Source organism: Oryzias latipes, chromosome 19 (genome assembly GCF_053564925.1).
Source record: "Oryzias latipes strain Hd-rR chromosome 19, Olatipes_Hd-rR_3.1".
Lineage (NCBI taxonomy): Eukaryota > Metazoa > Chordata > Actinopteri > Beloniformes > Adrianichthyidae > Oryzias > Oryzias latipes.
In genome coordinates, this window is record NC_136255.1 from 5896097 (window position 1) to 5921426 (window position 25330).

At 39.1% G+C, this 25330-nt stretch overlaps 1 protein-coding gene across 1 annotated transcript in view; it reads left to right on the forward strand.

The window, feature by feature from the left end:
* crhr1 (corticotropin releasing hormone receptor 1) overlaps nt 1-25330 on the forward strand; it is a 201654-nt gene that overhangs the window by 13191 nt on the left and 163133 nt on the right. Inside the window, exon 4 of the mRNA XM_078938018.1 lies at nt 66-191. Within this exon, the coding sequence (XP_078794144.1) occupies nt 66-191 (126 nt within the window). The remainder of the gene's footprint in view (nt 1-65; nt 192-25330) is intronic.

A 25330-nucleotide genomic window follows, 5' to 3' on the forward strand; every position in this document is an offset into this window, starting at 1 on the left:
TAGTCCTGAGCCTCGCCGGGAATGTTTGCGCGCATGTGCCTGACATTTGTTTCTTCACGCTTCAGGTTCGGGCATCTACTGCGACACCTCCATCGATGGCATTGGCACCTGCTGGCCGAGGAGCAACGCGGGCCAGATGATTTCACGGCCCTGTCCCGAGATGTTTTACGGAGTCAGATACAACACCACGAGTGAGTCCTCAAAATACAAACGCCACAGATTCACAACACCATTTATTTCAACCACCTTCCCTGTATCCCCTCACCGAACCACAACCCCCCTCCCGCGGGCAAATCCTGTTTGTGTACAGAAATGAGCACACACACACACACACAAATTAGCCAAAAGAGAGGCAGCAAAAAGCTGCGTCTGCACTAAAACGGAGCGGATAATAAAGCACGAATGGCCCAAGGAGAGGCGTTCAAATCAACATGACGAGTGGAGGCAAACGTTTGTAGGGAAAACTGTTTCCGTCTGGACCTCAGTGGAGCTAAAGAGAGAAGGAGAGAAGCTATGATCTTTAAATGTGAAACTCTGATGGATTTCCTGTTAACTCTGTTAGAAAGTGCAAGAATTACTGTCTTTTTATACCAAATTAAATTAATTTCTAATGTCAACACCACAGCACAAAACAACATCTTCTAAATGAATTACAGTGAAAGCATCACTAAGTGGAGAAAGAACATGTTGTTGCCAGTTATTTATTAGTTGTTCCTTTTTGCAGTGAAACCTATTGTCTCATTCCAACATCAATCATTTGCGTTGTTTCCACACTAGAGGGCGCACTGGATCATATGGCAAGCCGTCAATCAATGGTATATTTTTAAACTTGTGTCATATATAAGGCGCACACAGTGCCTTAAGCGAGACAAAAGACTCAAAGATATTTAGTCAGTCAGACTTTATGAACTTCATGGGAAATCTAAAACTTGTTTGTAACACGCTACACGTTATCCGCACTGGAAGCCTAAGCCGCGTTAGCGTATTCAAAATACCTGGAAATCCCAACATTGTTTGCAACACTTAAAAGAACATACTGATAAAACAAATGCTACTATGCCTACGCTAACTCCCAACCTTATCAGTAACACGTAAAAAAAAACACAGTACAACACCGCCAAATGTTAGCCACATTAGCCTATTCACAGCAACACCCAACCAAACATTTTGACCATGTACCACTCAAAATTGCTTCAACATAAGTAAACACAACCACATCTAATCCGTATATTAGGTGCTTGCGATTTTAAGGAGCCCTGTCATTTTTTGAAAAAAATTAAGGTGTTTAAGTGCGTCTTATAGTGCATAACATACAGTAGTTTTAGGCAAAGTTTCATAAAATGGACCTGAACACTGTGGATTGTGAAGGGGACGGTTGCTGGTCTCTTGCTGTTTGTTTATTTGTGTCTTTCTGCCGAATAGTAGGACTGGATGACTGTAATTGTTAGATCCAGGAGTCTCTTCTGAAGTCTGTCTTCATATTTCATGTCTTTTGACCGTCGCTCGCAGATTTTTTTGCAACATTGTGTAAAATGGTTTGAATTTTTTTTAGATGTTTCAGAACAAAATACAGATCCCAGGTTTGTAGGTGAACGACATTTGGAGAAGGATAAATAAAAACCATTCAATGTCCGCCAATGATGGACTAACACTGCTCTGTGCCCGGGGCAAACACTTTCAGGGCCCCACTACATGTTAAGGGAGCCAGTCCAACAGGCATTCACATTTAGTGATAGTGGGCTCCAGAGTTTCTTAAAAGCTTTGAAATAGGATGTGAAAAAACAGACCATATAAGAAAAACTCCCAGAAAACTTTAAACAATAGATGTAATGATTTAACTTTGGAAATCAAAGTTCCAAATAAAGTTAAATTTGTGTGAAGTCAGAGGGGAGTTTAATTCTAATTAGTCTATTAGAAAAACTGACTAGTTACTTTATACTTTTATATGAATAGTTAGAATCATTTTTTAAAAACTTATTCTCTAAGTTTGCATATTTTTTATGTAAAACATGTTTTATGTGTGACAGGGCAGCTGGTGTAATGCCGTTTCCCTACAGATAAAGTATATTTTATCCGGCTTCTGTATCTGCTCTTACTTTATCAGGACAGCCCAGTAGCTTCAAAGTAAAGTTTTTGCACACTGCATTATTATTTATAAAACATCTGTGCTTTAGTTTATGAACCTTACGTTTACATTTCTTTTTCCATTTCTAAAACAGACATTTTAATGCTGCTTCAGCTTTCCGTGTCTTTTCTAAGCGCATTGAATTGTGTCTGTGCACAAAAGGTGTCAGGAACTGGTGGTGGAGGACCCAAAATGCAGGAGACCAGGCTTGGTGACAGAAAATAGAATATTTAATAACCAAACTGAAACATGACAAAACTATGGGGAGGAACAAAACTGTGACACAACAGAGCAGATGACCTGACAAGGATGAACAGAAACCAAGACCCTTAAATAGGCTGAGGGTCATTAACTGAACTGCAGACAGCTGTGGATCATGAACCTGAAACTGGAGTGACTGACAAAATGAAAACCAATAACATGACCAAGAACAAAACCAAACCACTAAATCCTTACAAGAGGAACTGCAAATATCCCCACAACCTTAATTTCTTTGATATTTAGCCTAAACACCCAACCATATACTGAGTCTTTTTACAAATTCCAACCATATCAACCATCATGTTGGGACAGACATTGGCAGGAGTTGGAGCAGCTCCTCACCCAGTTCTAGGGAACTTTTGGTGATAGCAAAAGTGGATTTCTATTTTAAGTTTAGCTTTGCCCTGGCATGCATTCTCACAGCCCTGTGTCTCAGGGGTTGTGTAGAGAAACAAAGATGAAAGATCGACTCTCATTTATATCAGTGCATCAGGCCAACAGTTTTGTGTCATCCACACACTGATTACTAACTGTACTGGCTCCGATACACAACAATTAATGACTGTAAAACACAGGAACAGGATGAAAACAGCAAAACGCCCAACAACTAAAACCAACAATCACCCATACAGATATAACAAATCCCATAATGCACCTGACTCTGCTTTCCTTGCAGTAGGTGGGGTCATGTCAGTGTGAATGGTAGTACTGTTAACTCCTCCCAGCTGCAGAGTTCAGACGCATTTGGAATGTTGTGCCTACTGCCCAACGGCTAATGATCTTCATCTTCTCTGACGGAAACAAAGAAAATGGACGTTAGATGAGACTCATTTGACACAATGACACAATTTATGGTAAAATTTCAGCTAAAGTATGTTAAGGACATTTTTAGCCAAAAACCTGTTTCGTTTCTAGGACATAGTTTCTGCAGAGCGGTAGCAGTTCAATAAAAATTCACCTCTCAGTTGTGGGCTGAGTTGTGGAGTAAGCATGCCTTCATTTTCCATCATGCCTTTGTTTACACTTTCCCACTAGCTTACATCACCTCAAACCCTCAACTTAACATTTGTGCAACAAAAAGTGGCGAACAATGTTGGAGCTATCCTGCCGTACAGTTTAGGTCCAGATTCAAGCTCAGACGTGGAAAACAAAGACATACGCTGATCTATTTGTCTGCAAGTGGATGCATCAGAATGGAGCAGAGCAGGGAGCTTGTGGCCTGCCCAGTGGCGGTTCTACACTAACTTACTCCCTGGGCGAGTAACCCCACCTTTTCATGTGCCTGTTTTACGTTGTTTCACTCTGAGGTATTCTTTTTTTTTTTTTTTTTTTTTTTTTTTTTTGCACCATAAGTGTGAAGAGGAAGTAGGAGGAAGAGATTCTTAATAGTCTGATGTGTCAAAATACCAGCATTAAGTGTCGGTTGCTGAAGCAATTTCAAATTAAAAGCGCCAAGCTTCCTCTTTGAATTCAGTATGAAGCACATTATGCGTAACGCATCAGGCACGGCAAATGCCGCCCCCTATGACGTGCCGCCCTGGGCGACCGCCCACATCGCCCATATCAAAAACTGCCACTGGGCCTGCCTATCGTAGCTTCTATCACAACTACTAGCTTTTTCCAACAGCAGTTTTCTCAATGCCATTTTTTTCGCCCCTGATTTTTCAAAAACACAATTTCATTCATTCATTCATCTTCTTAACCGTTTATTCCCTTTCGGGGTTAAGGGGTTGCCAGAGCCTATCCCGGCCACTTGGGCGTAGGCAAGGGATACCCCGGACTGGTCGCCAGTCTGTCGCAGGGTAGAATATCCTCAATCACACATCCATTTGCTCTCACACTCACACCTATGGACAATTTAGAGTTGCCAATCAACCTATGTAGCATGTTTTTGGACAGTGGGAGGAAGCCGGAGATCCCGGAGAAAGCACACGCATGCACGGGGAGAACATGCAAATTCCACACAGAAAAGCCCCCTGTTGATGTTGTGTTTTTCATGTCCCCCAGCCGGGACTTGAACTGGGGGCCTTCTTGCTGTGAGGCAAGAGCGCCACCGTGCAGCCCATCAAAACACAATTTGAATCTTAATTTTCCTTGTATATGTCTTCCATCATCAGAAAAATGCCACAAGGCCATGTTAACAACAACAATTTTTTCAAAGTGGGTCTTTAACCAATTTAGATTATTGCAGAGACCTGGTAGATTGCTACCGGAGAAATGCGGTTACTCTAGCAGATAAACACTTGCAACCAGATCTGCCGGCAGCTTTCTGTCGGAGCAGATTTGCATGAAAAAGCCTGCAGCCATTCAGCACTCAGAGTTCAAGAAAGGGAAGCAGGGAGATGAAAGGCCGCATTAAAGGTGTGATGCCTGTTTGAGGTAGTGGAGAATCATATGCACAATATGCTTACGTCAATGAGTAAAGGGTTCTACAATTTCCTCCTAAAGTAGTTTATCTCAAGTATGTGAGAATACACCCGTAAAATCTGTTTTCAGATAAGAGTCATTGCTCGGCTTTGGCAGTCTCATTATTAATACCAGTTTCTGTATCAACAGACTTTTCTCTACTGTCCCAGATTTTAGCAGGTGGAGGTTTCTTGTCTCAGTTGAGCAATAAAACAGTCATTTTGAAGTTTCTATATCTTTGTATTCACTTTGTTCTCAGTTTAACAGCAGATATATCTGTACGTGTATTGGTTTGCAGGTGGAGGTTGCACAGCAAAGCTCAGATTTTCAGGGATTAAACAGGATATTTAGCGGATTTTGAACATCCATGTAATGAGACAAAGCATTTGGGGGGGTGTTATTCAAAAAGCCTGTTTGCTTTAGTTGTTGTTTCTACAATAATAAAATATAATTGAATATCTACTTTGCCGTCTGCAATGAACTGGCATGTTTGGATTGTTTACATTACATGTTTTTGCTCCCAACCTGTCAGCTGTCAACCAAACTCGCCTCATTAGTATAATTGGGACATGAGGCAGTGTTTATAATTTAGAGGGGGGAGGGGTTATTTTTGTTTTTTTTCATCCGTAAATGCAACCCGGCTCTGAACAAACCACCCACAGACTGATGATGCTTTCACAGCTTAAGAGAAAAACAACATTAGATCAGAGACGATCAAAGTAACACACAGTGCACCATCGAATGCAGCGCCAATATCCTTCTGCTGTGCATCTTCATCTTCAGAATCTACATAATGCTCCAGTAAAAGATGTTAAACGTCTCATCTCTCAGCTGTTTCCCCGATCTCTCTAACTTTACAGTGTTGGGTGACACAGGTCATCTGATAGCATCTTATGGCCTCACCTGTCCTCTGTGGCTCAGTTTCACATCCAAAACCATCTTGGGTAAATTAACTTTTGTGAATTCAATCACTTGCTTTATGTCAAAAATAAAATCGCATCTGTAGGTGAAGCTGAAACAAATCTACCATAAACAGGAAGGTGCCCCAATTTCTTCATTTGGAGGAACGATGTGCTGTATTTTAGGAGCCCCTGCAAGATTTGGGTGAAATGCACAAAGCATCTTTTGGATTAGGTCCTATCCTGAAGAAAATGTGTGCTGGCAATAAGAAAATTGCATTTTGTTGTGTTTAGGGGAAGAATTCTGATTAATCTTCATTCGGTGACAGAAAACATCAAGATGATCTTTTTGTTGTGCTTTTCCTCCAGTAACTTAAGTAAACGAGCAGTCATTTGCATAAAATCTTTAGTTTTTATGTCACCATGTATTTAGGATATTTACACAAAAATGTCAGATGTGGCCACGAGGCTTGACAAACTTCATTTACGCAGCACAAAGATGATTTCTGCACACATTTTATTTAGAAACCTTAATGCTTCTTTCAATACAAATTTACTTGCCAAATATTAATTCGATTAATAAAAAACTTAAATCTTTTTATTATTTAGGCTACATACTTTTCATAAAGGAAAACACAGACAGTGGTGTAGTGGTCAGCACTCTTGCACCTTTACTTGTACACCACCAAGGGAGATTTTCTTTCAGTCTTGAAAAACTAAGAAAAAGCAAAACATGAGGTAGTAACACTTTTCTGAGCAAATCCAAAAAATATTGACCTTTTTTTGTTTTGCTGGTTTTACCATGACTAGCGTTCTTGCTGCTGGCGTGAGCCGTGGTTGCACCATCAACTGGTTGCTTTGTTTCTTGCGGTGGTCGGCAAACTCCCTTGAACAAAGAGGGCACATCACCCTACCTCTATCTATGCTGCCAATAGGTTTTTTTTTTTAAAAGCAAATTTTCCATCCACAATCCACGCACGTGCTTGTCCATTTTCTCTCTGCAACTCAGTGTTTCTATTCGCCTTGCTCTCAACGGAAGTCAGTAGCCGGTTGATGTAAACATCAGGGTGAGATTTACGCCTAAAGCCACGTTCAAACCGGCCTCAGCGTCATGGGTTCACTTTCAATTAAAAAATCTATGTAAACACGGAGAAAAGTGCACTCTGGGCTTCTACCTTCAAAACTTTCATGTTCACACATTGTTACTGATATTTTTAAGACTCTACGTACAAAAAAATCAGCCACTGAACGCGTGTTTAAAATTCAACTCTGACCAATTAGGGACTGGGACTAGGTAGTGACTTATGGATGGCGTCACTTTTTAATTGACGGAAGTGCCAACCATTAAATACGGATCATGAAAGAGAAATTAATAATTGCGGTTTGTCTTTCATTTATCAGAATGGAGCCTTGAAAAAAAAAGGCTGGAGCAAGATTCAGCAGATTTGCAACACTTGGACATTTTGAACCATTTTCAACTGTAGGTGGAAGACATGTGCTAATAAACAGTAGAAGAAGAAGCCCTTCCCTGCTTGTCTAGTGCTAAACACTTGTCACACACCCAGTGTGAAAGTAAGTAAAATCCTAAAAATGGATTTTATTCTAAAGCAACTCTCATGGAGAAAAAATAACGTTATAGATCAAAAATGACATCAACACGATGAAAAAAGGGATAATTTACCCTTATTTAATCAATAATAATTATTATAATTTGACACCACTAGTGATCACACCCAACATGATTGTAAATTGTCCCTTAGGTGTGTGTCTCTGTGTGGCCTGCAATAGAAATTCAAAATGACCCGGTTGTTTCAGTTTTTTCCCAGATGGAGTGGGCTCCAGCGAACCCATGACCCTGGACACAACAAAGCAAGAACAGAGGATGTATAGAAAGTACTTTCTAGTATTCCTGATGGGTTGTATGCGTAAAGCCAGTGTTCCGCTCAAACAGGGTTTTTTTCTCTCCCTTTAACCCACTTTCTAGTGTCTTTGCAGGGACAGATGACACATGACTCATGGGAATTTCTTGCTTCCTCATTAGCCTTGGGTGTAGCACAGGTGTAGTTTATGAATTCATGATAAAACATTTTTGGAGGAAAAAATGGTGAGGAAATAAATACCTACAGCAGAAGGATTTCGTTTGAATACAAATGAATAAAAGATAAATAAATTGAAAGGATATTTATGCAGCCTGTGCAGTAAAAATGCACCTTTATGAAAGCAGCAATGGAACAATAAATAATCCAATTCCCCATAGACTGCTGAAACAACCTCTATGACAGCAGCGCAAACAATATGAATGAGCTGCTGCGGTCTGTGAAAGCACTGGGAGAGGCAGAACCCGCTCTTCTAACAACTGGAGAGATGCTTCTCTTTACTTTGATGGGAAGCTGACAGCCTCAGACTGGAGCTCTCAGTGCTGGATAATTCAGATGTGACATAAGAGCAGATTTGCAACGGCCGACTTTTACTGATTGGAAAATACAAATATATATTTATATATTTACCATTAGTGATCATTTTTAAGAATGGATTTTAGTTCTTTTAGTTATCACGGTTTTGTTTTTGCTGCACCATACTTTTTACTTTGACTGGATTACAGTTAGGATGAAAAACAAAACTCTCAGTAAATCTTTTCTTGTCAAGTTACGTTTTTGTTGTTGTTTGTATGATTTATTCCAGATGTGCATGAGAATCTGCAAAACCACATAAACTGGAAGATAAAAAGCACTGCCTGAATTCAGTTTTGCCCTAAAAATAGGACTGATTTGGTATTTTATCTTCATTAAAGAAAAACTAAAGATTTAATGTTGGATATTGGTCATTTATATTAGTTTAAAGTCCCGCTCAGACCATCTTGTGATCTATTGTAAAAGCATACCAAGAGGTCTTTTAATTATGATTGTGCCGCTTTTAGCCAAAGTAAAAAACCTGTGCTGTTTTCTAGTGGCTACATGGATCGTCTAAAGTGGATCCATCAGAATGTGTCGGAGCAGGGAGGTCATGACCTTCAGCATAGTTTTTACATCACAAATATAAACTCTTTCAAACAGCATTTTGGAGTAACCAAATACTCCAAAATACAATGTTAAGATGAATTTTCTTTATTTACTGTTTATGCTCCATCATCAGAACATGTTAAAAAGTCCATTTTCATTGGAGTGGGTCTTTAAATGTCAACGTGTTGGATATTGACAAAAATCCTCCATTGTGCACCGTTACTCAATTCTTCACATCTATCAAAGTAATGCTGTCATTAAAATCACCTTAAACATTTTTCTTTTATTTAATTATTTAAAAGATGTATTTCGGTAAAAAAAAAACAAAAAAACTGCCTTATGTTATTTTCGTTGGCATGATTTGAGTGTGGATTATAAATTCTCAAATAGTTTTGAACTGGTACCTTGAGTAAAAATGTGACTTATTTTTTACCTCTACTTGAGTCCTGTCACGTTGAAGTAATGCTACTCTTCCTTCAGTTGAACTTTGAAAATATTTTGGTTTTGATCCGTTGTTTTTACATTCTCTATTAAATCCAGTTTATTGCTCTTAGTAACACAATTTCACAGCACCGAACAGGCTTTATTTGGCCACTTTCACTCTACAATAACACATCCGTTCATCAATATGATACTATTGAGCTGAAAACAGGCTCCGCTTAGGCCCCGCGGCTGGAGATTTATGCTTTTAATCTGTGCCACCTACGGCTTGAAAAATCTTTCAAGCAGTGAGGATAAGTTAGCGAGGAGAGCTGGTGGACTGACTTTGTGGGTTTTGGAAGGGCTGCAGAAAAGCGATGCTCCGTCCTCGACTGTAAGAGCCAAAGACTGTGTGCTGAAAGAAATATAATAATAATTTCATCAGAAGCACAAAAAATGCAGTTTTAAATTCCACAATTGAAATCTGTTCATAACACGTTTTTGTGTAAAAAAACGGATTTAAAAAATGTTCTTTTAGTTCAAGAAGAAGTTGTGTGTCCTTCCTTCAATCATTTTTTCAACTTCAAATCAAAAATGAAAAAACGACAACGTCACCCAGAAGTACATTGAGTGGATGTCTGAGCTGCAGGTGAAGAGGGCGAAAGGAGAAAATGTTAACTTCAAGACTATAATCTTGGAAGGTTTTGCAGATGTGTTGACAGAAAGATTTCAGAGCACGTGGAAATAACAAGCACCGTTTGCACCAGCTATTAGAAATATCTGTGAGAGGATTCGGTGTGAAGCTGTGAAGAAAAGGACGAGCAGCCTGAAACGCAGTCCTGTCTCCACAGAGAGAAATTGAATTAAAGACACAAAGGTATGGATGTACATTCTTTTTATCCATAGAAAGATAAATAAGGTTTTAAGTAATAAAGCAGTCGTACAGCGTTAAATGTGATTTTTTTCGGTGGTGTTTAAGCAAAGACTAGTCATAACAGGTTACCTGTCATCAATTGGAGTTGGGGGGCGTCACGTGGGCAGGATTCTCAGACAGGTGTACCAGCCGCCTAAGATCTCAACTCAACTTGGAGGCACGTTAACGTTGGGAGTGGGGTCATCTGGACCCCACAAGACCTTTTTTCTTCAATGATTTGTGATCTTCACTGGTGTCCATGGATTACATTAAATCTTTCCACCTTTATGCACCTTTGACATGGGAGGGAGAACACGTCAATGTAAGGGTGGGGTCATCTAGACCCCACAAGATAGCACCATGTGTAGAGGTGCCCTCTGTTATTCTGGCTCAGATAGTAGATACTAGAAACTTGACCTGCAGAAATAACAGATTTGAACTCAATATAGTATATCATGAATTTTTGAAGTTTATCATTTTAAGTGTCAGGTTATTTATATGGCTCAAATATCTACAATGCACTTTAATGATATTGTTTCACATATGAACTTGTTCACTGATTCCAATCTTAAGTATATTTTAGCAATACTGATGCCGTAGAATTAGTGTATGAATGACAAAATCATCCAGGCTGGCTCAGAGCGTCTTCTGTCATATTATCACCAAAAACAGGAACGGCTTATCGTGTCAAAACAGTCTCAATCGGGTTCTTTTGTACATGCATGACTTTCATTGTCAAATGGTCAAAGCGGCACTTCCAGCAAAAGAACGTCGTTAGAGACATTGGACTGAAAAAAGGTCCTTACAACTGAATCTGACCTGGAAAGTGACTGGAATTTTTTTGGTTATCAAATCTATAGGTCTATAAGTTTCCTTTTACTGTCGCGACACAACAATAAAGTATATTTTCCTTTGTTGACAGAGAACTGATAGTGTGAGCAGGGCAGCTTTCATAATAAGACTCCACACAAACTACTTCTGGGTGACCCTGCTGTTTCAGACGAAAACTTAAGAAAGGAATTTAAATGTCCGTTATGCGTTTGCTCTATTTTTGTAAGTTGGAAAATCAAAAAAAGATTGTTTTTTTACTTTTTTCATTTTTGATTTTAATTTGAAAAACAAATGAACAAAAGATACATGGACTGAGGAACCACAAAGCCCTAAACTACGTGAGAACATGAAGACACAGAACAGTATTTTATTACTGAGCTGTTTCACAATCATAATGGGATTCCAAATTAGTCATTGTCTCCAAGCCTCTCCAGTTAAATCATACATATTTTATCCATCCCAAAACTTCTATAATTATCCAGATTCATGTTTATTTAATAATCCCATTAAGATCACGTGTTAAGAGGGAATCTTTGAATTATAAATCGCTGCAATATCCATAACAGCCAAGAACACAATATTCACCTCTCCTCCTGGTAATGATCCTTAAAATAAAATCCATATCCGCATGCTTTGATGTGTATGTATTTAGGACACCAGAATTCTCTAAAGGTAATGCAGACGAACAGCAAACACAATTAACTAAATGTTAGAGAGGAAAGCTGATGTTTTTGTTGAAAAAAATGTAAATCCCTGAAGGATACTAAGAGATCTACTAAAAAAAAAGAGTGTGTGTGTTTTATCTGGAGCTTGCCCGTAATATGACACGCCAAGTTTGGTTTCACCTTCAGGATTAAAGTTATCTCCACATGAGCGAGGCCCGAAAGCCAAAAAAAGATGCCGATCAGCTGACTCTGCAAAGGTCAGTCACTGAGTTACTGAATGAAGCTGTGAGCCAGTAACTCTAAATGATTTTCTCTTGAGTCCCACCTATGAAGAAATTCCTCTTTCGCTACAACTATCGTCAGTATCATTAGTCAAGTTGCTGACGTTAAAAGTGTATCTCTGCAAAATATTGTGTCCTTATTATGATTAAAGAATACAAAAAAGAAGGAAACTTGGATCAACTTATAATCAATAACTATTAACATTGTTTTTTAGGATATAAAAGCAAAAAATAGACACATTTGCCTGTATTTTCAAAATATAAATTGTTAACTCTATATAAACTTTTGGCTAATTAATTGAACCATTTGATACTAAAAAAAATAGGCCTGCACAATAAATTGCAACTTCATCATTATTGTGTTATCAAGCTGTGCAATATGCAAATCGCAAAAGTCAGTGAAAACTGCAATAAATGGTTACCTTCAAATGTGCCAAAACATTTGAATCGGTTAGTTCAAAAGGGGCCCAAGTCCAAGAGCTTTGTTTTTCCAGGAAAAGATTTTAATTCCATGGCTTAAAGGGAGGCTACACCAAATGATTAATACTTCACCCAGATTTAGCACCTGTTCCTAGCTTACAAATGCTATAAAATGACACCTCACTTTTATAATTTCAGAGGACTAGCAAAGTTAAGTCTCTGGACTTGGGCCCTTCTTGAATTAAACACGGGTGCTGCCATATTGGATAACTAGTGCTGCCATCTATGGGATAAAGCAAAACCCATGCAAGAGAGGCCCAAGTCCAGCTAAGTTATGTTTACTCTTATTTAAATTAAACTGTTGCAGTAAAATAAAAATGATTCATTGTATTGCAAGTTATATCGTCATCTCAATATTGATCACTAATATCGCAAATCGCGAGATTTCCTCATATCATGCAGCCTTGCTGAAAAATAAAATTACCGTAAATACAATCAATATATTAAAATTTTAAATTGCTTTAACTGTTGCTAACTAGGATGTTTCTCAGAATGCTGTCTGCTGCCAACATGTCCAGACAAAGTAAACACGCCGGTCTTTCCTCATTTCCCACCATCGTTACTGTGAAACCGAACGCTACATACGCTTCGTCGTATTTGCTTTTGGGATAAGTTTGGGGTGTCTTGTTTTCTCTGTCTTCCTCTGCATTTCTATTCGTCCCCATTAAATGTTTTTCCATTGCGATTCTTCAGGCTTAATTCAATATTTCTCGCTCTCTGGATTTGATAGTTTGATGACTGACGGTGTCTTTGGACTAACTGTTTAATAACGGACATCAACTGCATGATCCCTGCGTTGTCCCGCATCACGCCTACTATTTGAGAAACACTGCTGTAATCTAATCTGATGCAAACGGCTCTTCGTTAAATATTAAAATACTCTGGGATTTCAGTAAATACTTGGAGTTTTTTTAATAGCAAACATTAAGAGTATGAAAGTGAATCCTTGCTGCTCAATGCAACTTTCGAAATGTATCACTTTTCTTCTCAGAATGTCCATGAATATTTTTGTTTTAAGCTTTTCTGCAGAAACTCTTTCAATTACAAAATAAACCAAAAACAACAAAACTCTGGTCCTTGCCTCAACACCTCCTTTAATGGCTGTAGTAATGCATTCATCCACTTCTTCCACTCAAGGCTTCACATTCACCGAGTTGAGTTTTTTGAAGTGTAGCTACATCAGGGACACTTAACACAAAGCAGCAGAACTCTTTCTACTCAAAACATTCCCAGACAAAAGTCCATTTATAAAATAGCTACACACCTTTTTCTGAAGGTTGAATAAAAGTCACTGTTTAATTTCTCTGATTTGCGTCAGCATGGCATTATAACCACAAAACGGTATGGATTTGTCCCCTATAAATCCATTACTTCACAGTATAATTTGAATGGTCTCAGTAGCGGATTCAGCGTCGGCGACCCTGATTACATCTGTGGGAACTGGTGCAAATAATTCCACACAGTGGAGCAGAAAATGACAACGCGTTTGTTTGTTGTACGGAAGGCTGCATGGCAGGAATATATATTACAGCTAAATGCAAGAACAGCAAACATGATGATTACTTGTAGGGACAAAACAGTTGAGAAAAGTTTTGAATGATAATATGGCAGAAGAACAGTCAAGACATATCCACAAAAATACTTTACTGACTGACACCACTACTGTTTTTTGCATAATTGTTGTCACAATACCGTCAAAGCAATACTGGTTTACAACAAATGACAGTGTTTAGTTGAAGGTTTGGTCCATGTGCACTTTCAGACCTCGGCACAACCCGTTCAATTATACTAATGATTTCTTTCATCTTGTTAAAGTGTAACAAGAGTGATTATTCAAAAAATGAACTTTTGGAGTAGTGTTACATTATTACCTCAATTAAAACTGTCCTTAGCCACGTTGGCACATCACACAAAGTCAGAACTCTTTGATTGAAAGACTTTCACTAATATCATCCTGCTTTTGATTTTACCAGTGTGCATGGCTAAAGCTAAACCTTCCTGTGCTTTTATTACAGCAGAAAATAATGTTCTTCAATAATCTGCTTTGTTAGTTAAGTCTCTATAAACCAACTAATCAAATCAAATCAAATCAAATGACAACAGTACTCACCACCACCTTCTGGTGTGAAGAAACCAAGCAAACCCTGAAACTGAAGGTTTAAATTCATTAACAAATAAACTCTGAAGCAGTTCATTCGTTGTGATCGCAAACTAGAAGTTTGAGAATAAAATCTAGTGTACCATGTGTGGATTCAGTGCAGAGAAGTGCAACTACAGTAAGGCCTTGGTCACAACTGCTCTTATGGGTGGATACGGGCTGTGTGCGGGGGAAAAATAGACAAACCTGTATGGGGCAACAGCAAATACTTAACATGTAAGGGTAAATAGGGGGGAAGTAGATGACAAGCAGTAGTGTCATACACATTTGTCAGTTTTTCGACCCTATCAAATCCTGCGTGCTGCAGAAGGAGCCTTTTAGTGTTGTTCGTGTGTTAAGTGTGCGCTCCTTGCGCAGAGCCTGACTTCTAGAAATGAGGAAATTAGCCTATCCATGTTGTTTGTGTGTTCATCTCACAGGTACTTATTAACCTGTGAGCGCAGCATTTGCGCTTGGTAATTAAAGTGTGGCATAGGGAAGCCATACCACATCATCTGTAGATTTTAAGTGAATGTAACTTACATTATTCTTATTACTAATGTAAGAAATTCCTGCATTGGCTCCCTATATGCTTTAGCGTTGATTTTAAGTTACTTTTGGTAGTTTTTAAAACAGTTTCGCGCCTTTTTAACTGACACATCTGACATATGAACCCTTACGGACTCTGAGATTCTCTTGCACTAGTTCACTAACTATTCTGACCATAAAAACCACTAATCAGCACTATGAACTTCATTTATGGAACAGCCTCCCAGAGCATATCACCTGTTGATCTAAAGCGTTATTCCTTCCCAAAGACCAAGAAGAAATCTTTTTCCGTATGGGAACCCTAACTGTAAGCTTGGTGGGGCAAATTTTCATTTCTAGACTTCTTCATGATCCGTTCTAGTATCTGCTTGGTGACTACAGTCAGCAAATACAACAGTTTCCTAACATCTTCTGGAACCAGAAGTACAAGCCACATCTACCAGATCATTAGCTTCTTCCCAGGATGTCAGGCAGTCCCAAAATGTCCCAAACCTCCTTTTCCTGAAACTCCTTCTCCAGGTCATAAATCGGACACGGTCATGGCCCTTTTCAAGCCCCGCAAATATCAACATGAACTCATGCTTACTCATTCAAACATGCTCATTATCTGGGCCCCCTTTTAAATTGAGGCCCTGTGGTGCATGTCAGGTCATCAAAAAACCCTGACCAACCTCACTGCCGTGCGTGCAAAAGCAGACAGTCAAACAATATCTGGAGTCAGGGGAAATCTTACCCACACTCAGAGGTCCTTCTTTGATGGAGCTTGTTTAACAATGTCACTGATCTCAGGAAGTGAGTTACATGAGCTCTCAGCAGACTCACCAGTGTCTGAGTCTTAAAGGTGCATCAACTGACTCTAGAGGATCTTTAATTACTCTCTCCATCACCGAGATATATGATGCTGATGTCAGCATTACTCCATTATCGCTGTAAATAATGAAGAAAGGAAATTTTCTGCCCTCAAAGTATCACCGTCTCCCAGTTTACTCAAGGATAGATGAGATGAAAGGTGAGGCTTTCAATTTACCTGTCGATTCACATTCCTCACTTATGGCCACGAGCTGTGGGTTGTAAACAGATAACTGAGAGACAGACAGAGGAAATGAGAGGCTTCAAAGGGGCTGGCTGAGGTGGGCTGGATGCCTCCCGGATGACCTCCTGGTGAGGTTTTACAGTGTGACGAGCCTCACGGCAGACCCTGAACATGTTGGAAGGAATAAATGTCCTGGCCTCACAACACCTCCTCTGGAAGAGGTGATTGTGGAGAGACATCTGGGGGTTATGGCCAGGTCGCTGTAAAAGCAACTCAGACCTGGATCAGTGAAGAGATGGGTGGATGGTTGGATGGGTGGATGGGTGGATGGGTGGATGGATGGATGGATGGATGGGTGGATGGATGAATGGTTTTTGCCTCTGCGTCTTCTTCAGTGGATCATTGCTACCAACAGGTTCTAATCACCTTCTTTGGTTTTGCCAAATGTTCTTAACACATCCTCGCATGTTTTTGTTCTGGAAATCCACCTGGTGCAGCTCAGTTCCAGCTGGTGATCAGTTAACAGCTCAGCCTCACCTTGAACTGAGGTTATGAGACAGGTGACCTCGGATCTGTTGATGTCACCAGAATATGGTGCATTGAGATGTGATTCGGGGAGCTCTGGTGTCAGGAGCACCTCTGTGTTCAAATATCACTGAGACAGTGAAACAACAAACCCCACAATAGAACACAAAACAACCCAACTTACATTAGTGAAACTATTCTGAGTCCCATGATGGATCAGAAATAAATGCTAAATTATTTGACCGTGTTTGTTCAGCTATCTGAGGCACTTATATGTTCCTAAATGTACAATTACAATGATCATTTCTTTAAAGCCGTTTCAGTTCAATATCCATCCATCCATTTCCAGAATCTGCTGTATCCCCTTTGGGGCTACGGGGCTGCTGGAGCCTGTGTCGGCTACTGTTGGGCCAAGGCGGAGTACAACCTGGACAGGTCGCCCGCCTGTCACAGGGTCACACACGCACACCTAGGGTTAATTTAGAGTCACCAATTCACAGGAAGCTGGAGCGCTCGAGAAAGCACGCTTCCATGGAGACAGCATGGAAACTCCACACAGATTGGTCCCCTTATTGCTCTGAAGCTACATTCACACCGCCCTTGAAAATGTTCAAGCAGTCACTTCCAATGAAAAGTCGATGCAAACACGTATGAATGCGAATTTTGGGCTTCCATATTCAAAATTCACTACACACATTTTTAAAACCACTTTCGAGAACTACGTACAGGAGACCAGGTCAAACTGTGACCAATCAGGGACTCGGATTTGGTAGTGACGTATGGATAGCGTCACTTTTAATTCACGGAAGTGCCTACAGTTCAAAAATGTAACAAAGGAGGAGAATTGAATAACTGCGGTTTGTGTCTGGCCGGAATTATATGACACCAAGTCTTTTATATATTGGAATTGAGCTGTGAAAGAAGCACAATTCAAAAGATTTTCTACTGTAGCTGGTGGAGATGCACAAGTGAACAGAAGAAAAATAATAATAAGAAGAAGAAGCCTCTCCCTGCTTGTGCAATGAATGCCATGGGCTAAAATAATGCACGTTTAGCGCTTTCTTGAACATGCATCACATGCCCCCAGCTCAATATTATTTTTACAAATGCAGGTGTCCAGTAACCTTGAAACTTCTATGTTCAGATTTCAAGCTAGATTAGATTCTGTGTCAGACTCAGTCTTTTATCATAAAAACAAACATTATTTTGTACATAAATAAATAGGATTTTGCAAATAAGATCATTGCAAATAAAAAAAAATTGCACTTGGCAAAGAAAACGATAGTTTACAGTCATGATAATTGCATTGACGGCTGTGACTGAGCGCTTAACTCTGGTTGGCGGCGTTTGAAAGATTTATCTCAAAGTAACAAACAACTTCCCTCACCTCATTATTGTGCGGCGATGTTTTTCAGTGTTGTGATGAAGCTCTGAATGTGATAAGTATGTAAAAACATCCTGAGAACAAACATTTACTTTACTTTGAAAGATTACACTCCAGCTGTGATGAAAACAAAAAAGGCTTTTCTTTGCCATAATTACAAATCAAACATCACAGGCAACAAAAATTAGCTGCAACAACAATAAAATGCATTTTTTGTTTTGATTGCCTGAAATGCATTGATTCTTATTGAATGCACAAAAATAAATGTGCCAAACACAAAAATACACATTTTCTCAGGTTTAACAAACATAGTGTCTTAAGGGGTTTCTTGAAACAAGCTGATGTTTCCATTTGATGCCTCAACTTTATTTGTTATTAACTAAAAATGTCATAAAGGCTCATGGAGCCTTTGGGTCTTTTTTCGGCATTATAATCTAAAAGTCTACTGGATTACTATGGCAACCCATTGTCATGCAAATCTTTATATCAGTTAAATAAAACGGCAGCCTGTTGGGATTCAGATCTGTCATTGGAAAGCTTTTTATTCAAAGTATTCTAACTATTTGAAGACTTCAAGGCAAAAGATTGAATAGTTCTTGAGGTTGTTGTATAGGAGCACATTGTGCCTTCATGTGTCCATGAAGGCACAATGTTTTCCAAGTTTTTTTTATTTTATCACTTCAGTTTGTGACTGGTTCAGTATTTGAATGGCATTCATGAGGCTCGTTTTGCTGTCAGCGCTGCTCTAAAAACTGCTGTTTGGCTTCAGATCTGCCAGACACAAACAGGGAACTGCCAGAAGGATCACCAGAACCCAGAATGTACTGGATTCATCGCCAATATCAATGCACTACGGCAACAAAATGCTAACAAGGGCCATAAATGAAAAATATTTTTACTGAGGTTTTTGCAGCACATTCAGTGCCTAAAATAGTCCCCCATGTTGGTTTCTTGCCAACTTTTTTTTGTCGCACGAAATGAAGTGAGGACAAACGTAACCCTCAGCGTTTTATTTTAAACAAAAAAACCTCAAAGACAAAACTGCAAATGCCATTTTCATTGAGAACATATTTAAGCAAGGTCCCAAATGCTTTCCAGCTAAGGAGATATCTGCTCTTAAAAGGTCACTTTGTATAGTTCAATCTGTGGACCGTATGGTTTTAAAAAAGCAGCAAAATCCGGGCTGAAGCTGCAGAGTTCACTACTGTTTACGGAGACTCAAGAGAGAATTCTGCACCCGCTTCAAGGGAACCAAAGACAGATTTGTGGCCCTTAAAATATGGTTTGGGAACTTTCTTCAAAATGAAGCTGTGAAAAACAGCAAAGGGGATCCAGGGGTTGACCTGAAAAACATTATGCTGGATAAAAAACAGCTTCTCTCTGGCTTCAAATAAGGATTTGTTTTTGCAACCCTCATGATGTGCTCTGATCTTTGACTAATGGTTTTATGACAAATAGGCGCATCTCAAATAATTAGATATCTATCAAAGAGTGGATTAACTGCAGTATTTCAGCTGAAGAATGTAAACACAGATGGATATTACTCTGGCTTTTTTTTCTAATTTGATAATTAAAACTTATTGAAAATGTAGAAGATTAAGAAGCACCTCAATTTTAGAGACTCAAGGTGTCAAGTGCACCAAATAATTCATTAAAAACATCTGTTTGTTTGATAAAAAAGGAAGATGGCAGAAAAGGTCTTTGTTCCATTTGGAGGGTTATGCGACAACCTTTTACAATTTGGAGGAGGAGAACACAGAAGATGGATGCCAATTTTTGCAAAATGGATTTTTAAACTGGGTTCACACAAGGTTAGCCCAAAATAAAACCCAGAGAAATACAACAAAACAGCAGAGCTTGAGCTTAAAAGGCAATTTCAAAAAATAAAGTGCAGATAAAAAAATGTTCTAAATAAAAGCTGAACAGGCTCACAAAGAATTCAAAAAAAGAAAATCCTGAAATGGAAGTTAGCAACATCGCACCTGAGTTTTGAAGTCTTAAACTCAAAGCAAAATATAGTGTTTGTCAAGAAGCAAGTAATCAGAAACTTTTCATTCCAATTGTCAAGCATGGTGGTGGAGGGAGGATGATTTGGGCTTGTTTTTGCAGTCAAAGCTTAGCCAAGATTGGGTCGGCTCTTGTAACAATGGTCTGCAACGTACTTTCAATCATCGTCCCCACCTTTTCACCCCCTCCTTTTGCTCCTGCCAGCCTGGCCAGAGCTGCATGAGACACTGTCATGGAAAAAAAAAAAGCTTATTTCAAAACGGCGGCTTCTCTTTGAGTTTTGTCTCTGCATTGTGAAGAGCAGGTGCAGGTACATTTTAGAAGAATTTGAAAGAGCAAAAGGGGAACGCCACTTTAGAGCTCGCCATGCAAACGCTGCTAAAAATGTACAACTTCTAACACCAAGTAGCTTCTCAATGAGGCTGAAGGAGTTTGGAGGTGATCAATTCAAATCTCCAGGAGGAAATTAAATTTGTAGCTGGTAATAAAGGTGATTTTTAGGGGGAAAATTCAAGATTGTGGCCTCTTAAAGGTCAAAGGTTAATAACATTCCATTTGTGGTTGTGGACTTAATCTGGTGGCATGTGGGCAATATTTTGTGAAGATGGGTCAAACCAAAATTTTTACAGCTCTAAATGTTTAGATAGGGTTAGAGTCATTTTTGAAAACTCTTTTTTTATTCTGTAAATGTTGACCACATCGTATGCATTGTATGTAATATCTATTTTCAGAGAAGTCACCAAAATAAAAGACAAACATGGTTTCAGAGATGATCAAAGGGATTCTATCTGGGTCAGGGATAGAGTAGTAAACGCTAACAGGATAGTAATAAGTGGCTTTTGGTGGACGCAGCGACAGATCGGTGAGTCTGAGTGTGCTCTTAAAAGCCTGAGTGGATGTAACCTCAGATCCAGAGGGAGATTATTCCAGAGTTCAGATCCCTGGGTGATAAAGTCAACTTTTCTTTTCGCCTGAGTAGCTGCGGCAGAAAAGTAGCTGGAACATATTTCAGCCACACATCAACTCGGGAGCAAAGGACAAAGATTTAAAGACCATAAATAGCAGCTTACATTTGATTTGGAAAGTTACTCCACTGGCGAGTAATGAGAGTTCCCGTCCAGCTTCAGATAACATGAATTTGAATCCAAACATTGATAAATCTGCTAACTAATGTGGCCTCCTGTTGACCCATTTGGCTGTTGCACCAAGAATGCACCCTTCCTATGCGCTCATTCAAGTTGTGAGTGAGATTTGCGACAGATGAGCAGTTTCTCTGTCTGCAGCTGTAAATCTGACATCTATTGTTGTAAAGCTTTGAACATGTCTGTGCCCTGATAAGCAGCGCTTCCATGAATCAAGGCCACAGCACCAGGCGGCAGCTCCAAAATTAGACTGTGACAAATCCTCGACTTAAGTTGCTTATCCAGACAGAAGCACCATGTTTGCATGTCTCCACTTGCTACATTTTTTCTTTAAGATAGAAGATATGAAAATCTGTTTGGCTCTTACACCACTGTCCTCTACATTCTGCAGTTTTTTGATGGAAATACTTGACTTCAGTTCTCTACCAGATCATTCCTTTACCGTGAAAAACAAGGACACAAATATTTGCTTGCTATTGTTCTTAAAGCTAAATTTCTAAACATTTTTCATCTATTTAAAGTCCCACTCCGATCATCTTTTGATTTATTGTAAAACGGTTAGTGGTCTTTTAATCATGATTATGCTGTTTTTAGCAAGAAGCAAAAAATCTTGTGTCGTCTTCTAAGACATAGTTGCTGCAGAGCGTCCCCTCCGGCTTCCAGACGAGTGGTTTATCCTGCCACCCCCGTGTCGACTATTCTTTGGCAATCAGATCCCATGCCCTCTGCTTCCTCACTGAGTTCCTGTAAAATCCACGTTTTGCGTCATAAATGATATTATGCTTTCTTACCGACACAGTTAAACTTTTGTCATCCATGGTGAAGATGGACGCCTGTGTTACCTGTGGTGATAACACGCGTTATCATGTGGGCACATCGCCTAAAATATAAATTTACATTTTATAAATTCTTATGTTTAAAGTACAACGGAAGATTTATTTAGAAGTTTTCACTGCTTCCTGCTGGAAATGGAACTCCTCGCATTGCGTTGCGGAGGGACAAACTTCAGACGTAGACCAAACCAGAAGCAATGTAAGATTGATAAACATTCTATTTTTTGTGTCAATGCAACTGAATGTAGACGCACTGCAGATGGACCAGTCTAAAACCAGAGTTGTGGATGCAACTGTTGGCGTAGAGTAAGCTTGCTCCCATTTCCCATCATCCCTTTGTTTACATGCTCTACCACAAGCTTACAGCCCCTCAGGCCCCCAACCTATCATTAGTGGTGCAACAAAAGGTATATCTCAACTATCCAGCCATACAGAGACCCGCTCAGACGAGGAAAACAAAGATGGATCTATATTTCTGCAGGTGGATGCATCAGAATGGAGCAAAGCAGAGAGCTTATGACCCGCCGATTTTAATTCCACTGCTTTTCGTACAGCATTTTTTATTCTCTGCTCCTGATTCATAATTTGAATGAAGAAATTCTCAGAAATGTAATTTTAAGCTTGATTTTCTTTATAAATGTCTCCAATCATCCATTATTTTTATTGGGTCTTTAACCTTAAGGAATAAACTGTTGCCTGACCCTGAGTTGAGGGGGCAAATACCAAAGCACAGTAACAAGCTTTGCACAATTCTTTAGTCACCCTGTAGTGAACCTTTTGTCAGCGCTGTTTTGTTGACTTGCATGAGCTTGCACAGGCAATTCTGATTAAACACTGAGTGTTAATGAGGGACATTTAAGGTTTGACCACACGCCAATCAGCCACAATATTAAACCATCTGCTGAAGGGCGTTCAGGTGCTGAAGTGCATATTGTCATGCTGTGGGAAGCTGCTCCTGTCAGGGTCTGGCAGGTTTGTGGAGCAATGCTTCAAAAATATGGTTGTTAAGCAAGCTTCACATGTCAAGTTCACTTTCAGAGAGCAATTCTAATTTTGTACTTATTACTAAAAAATCCACTGAAAATTCAAGCCTCCAAGCAGCGAGTCACAACATAGAAATGGCAAAAAAATAGTCATACAATCTAAATGTCAAAGATGTTACAGAATATCTAAATATGAACTAAAGGAAGGAAGAATTTACCTGAATTTTAAAAGGAGTAAAAAGTCTTGAATGCCACAATATGACTTATATAATCAATTATTTCAGCTACAATTTCTTGCTTTTCATTTATATGACATTTAATATTGGTTTTTCTGATTATGATATTGCTATTCTTGGTTCTAGCCGTTCCTGGATTCATGTAGTTCAGGTCAGGTATTCAACTTTTGCATTGCATTAGAAACAGTCCACATCTGCAGTGCTTAATTGAAATCCTGCCAGTGTTCACAAAAGGCTTGAGTTTCCATGTCACCATGACTGCTTCTTGTTTGTCAGTGTTTTCCTCGGTGCAAGTAGCTCTTGGCTTTCTTCATTTTCTACCACATCTTTGTTTTTCCTTAAGTTTGTCTTTGTCACTGTGTCATTAATTCTTTGTAATTCAGACCTGGTTTCTATAACTTCAGAACTGAATTTTGTTAAAAGCTTCAATAAATGCATGTGCATTTCCTCAAATAACCACTGGGGCCTCATCAATTAGCTCAATTAGCCTTTTACATGGACTTGCATCATGTAAAAACTTTTCTAGGCTCTAGGGGTAGATTGCAGATCCAAATCTTGGCATGAGCTTACATAACCTTAAATATTAGAACCATTCGTATCATATTTGATACACACATTTCTGTGACTCCTATCTCATTAGCATGATCCAAACGTTCCTTAAAAACCCATTGTGTAGAACTTTTTCCATGTTTTCTGCCATTCATCATTCCACTATAGGAGCTGTAGAAGGTCATTTCCTGCCCATTTCAAAATGGCTGCTTCCATAAAAATCCCAAAAACACTTTTGGCGGGAAAAGTTTCAAAACTTGATGTAGAGAATAGCTAATTTTATTTTTTAATGACTACCTGATGCATTGAAAGAATGCTTTGTTTTTTGTAAAATTAATTATTTATAAAACAGTTACACCATGTTGTAATTTGGAGATCAAATTTGAGACAGTGGATAAATGAGGTGATTTTTTATTTTTACTGAAGACTCAAGGTAACTCACAACAACTAACATTGTAGTGAGTGAAAACCTTACCAAATCACCCAACGTTTTAAAATTGATATCTAATTCCAAAAAGAAATACAGATATTGCAAATATTTTGTCAGGGGGAATCTTATCAAAATAGGTGCAACCAGAGAAATCAATAAAGTAATTGGAATAAGTTCTCAAAAATGAGACACTGGGTTAAAACTCTGCCTCAGTATTTATGAACTCCAAAGCTTCCGGAACAGGCGAAGTTGTATCAAAAATTCTCACTCAACCACCTGCCACTGCACTGCCTGTTCATTTCTGTGCAGGTCATCTACCCGGGTCTTTCACACCACAAGTCTTCTCTTCAGACATTGATAGATATTTAAAGCCGGGTACTCCAGAGCTTCAGCTCCAGTGTTGGTGTTAAGAAATCCCAGTAACTCTTGAACTATTTACCCAAATCCTGTGGTTCCAGCGGGCTCGGAAGCAGAGAAAAGCAGTTTTCTGTTAATATTTGCAACACTTTACAATAGTAAAATGCTTTCATTTGAATTGTGAAGCACAGAGGTGGGAAGTTTGATGATGAGGTTCCCGAAAGATTTGAAAACGTTTATTAGAGACACCTGAACATATTTGGTTGTATGTAAATGATTCTATGTTTACTGAGTCAGACAGTCACCACAGTAATATTTTCTACAGGCATTTGTATCAGGAGAGCCAAAGCTGAGCCTGTTAACAACCTTTTATCTTTAATTACGGTATTTTCTGAACCCTCTGTTGGATTTTTCTGTGTTGGTTGACTGCAGCACATCAAAACGGATGACGGTTCATTTACGAAGCTTTGGTTTTCCTCCAGATGATGTCACCTAGCATACAAACTGTGTGGTTTGCAGACAGACGTGCTTGTCCCACTTGCCGACAAGCTTTTTACAGTCTACTGAATATGGTTGGTATCAGAAGCCTGCAGCCTGGAGGCTTCTCTGTCATTTTACGACACCTCCCTCTGCAAGAGACAGCTGTAATAAAATTGTTAATTCAGTCTGTGTCAGACAACTAGTCTGTTCTCACACAAATGCATGAAATGTGCCTGTCCCCTGTCTTGTTAGATAATCTGTTTAAATAAAGGTGGTGTTGTTGTGGATTCTGTTTTGTTTACCCGTTATCGCAGCCTTGGCTAAAATTCAATGCAGATCTTTTGATCAGCATTTTTTTTTTTGAGTTTGTAGCTGTCATGCAGGATTAAAGACTGTTTGCTTGGA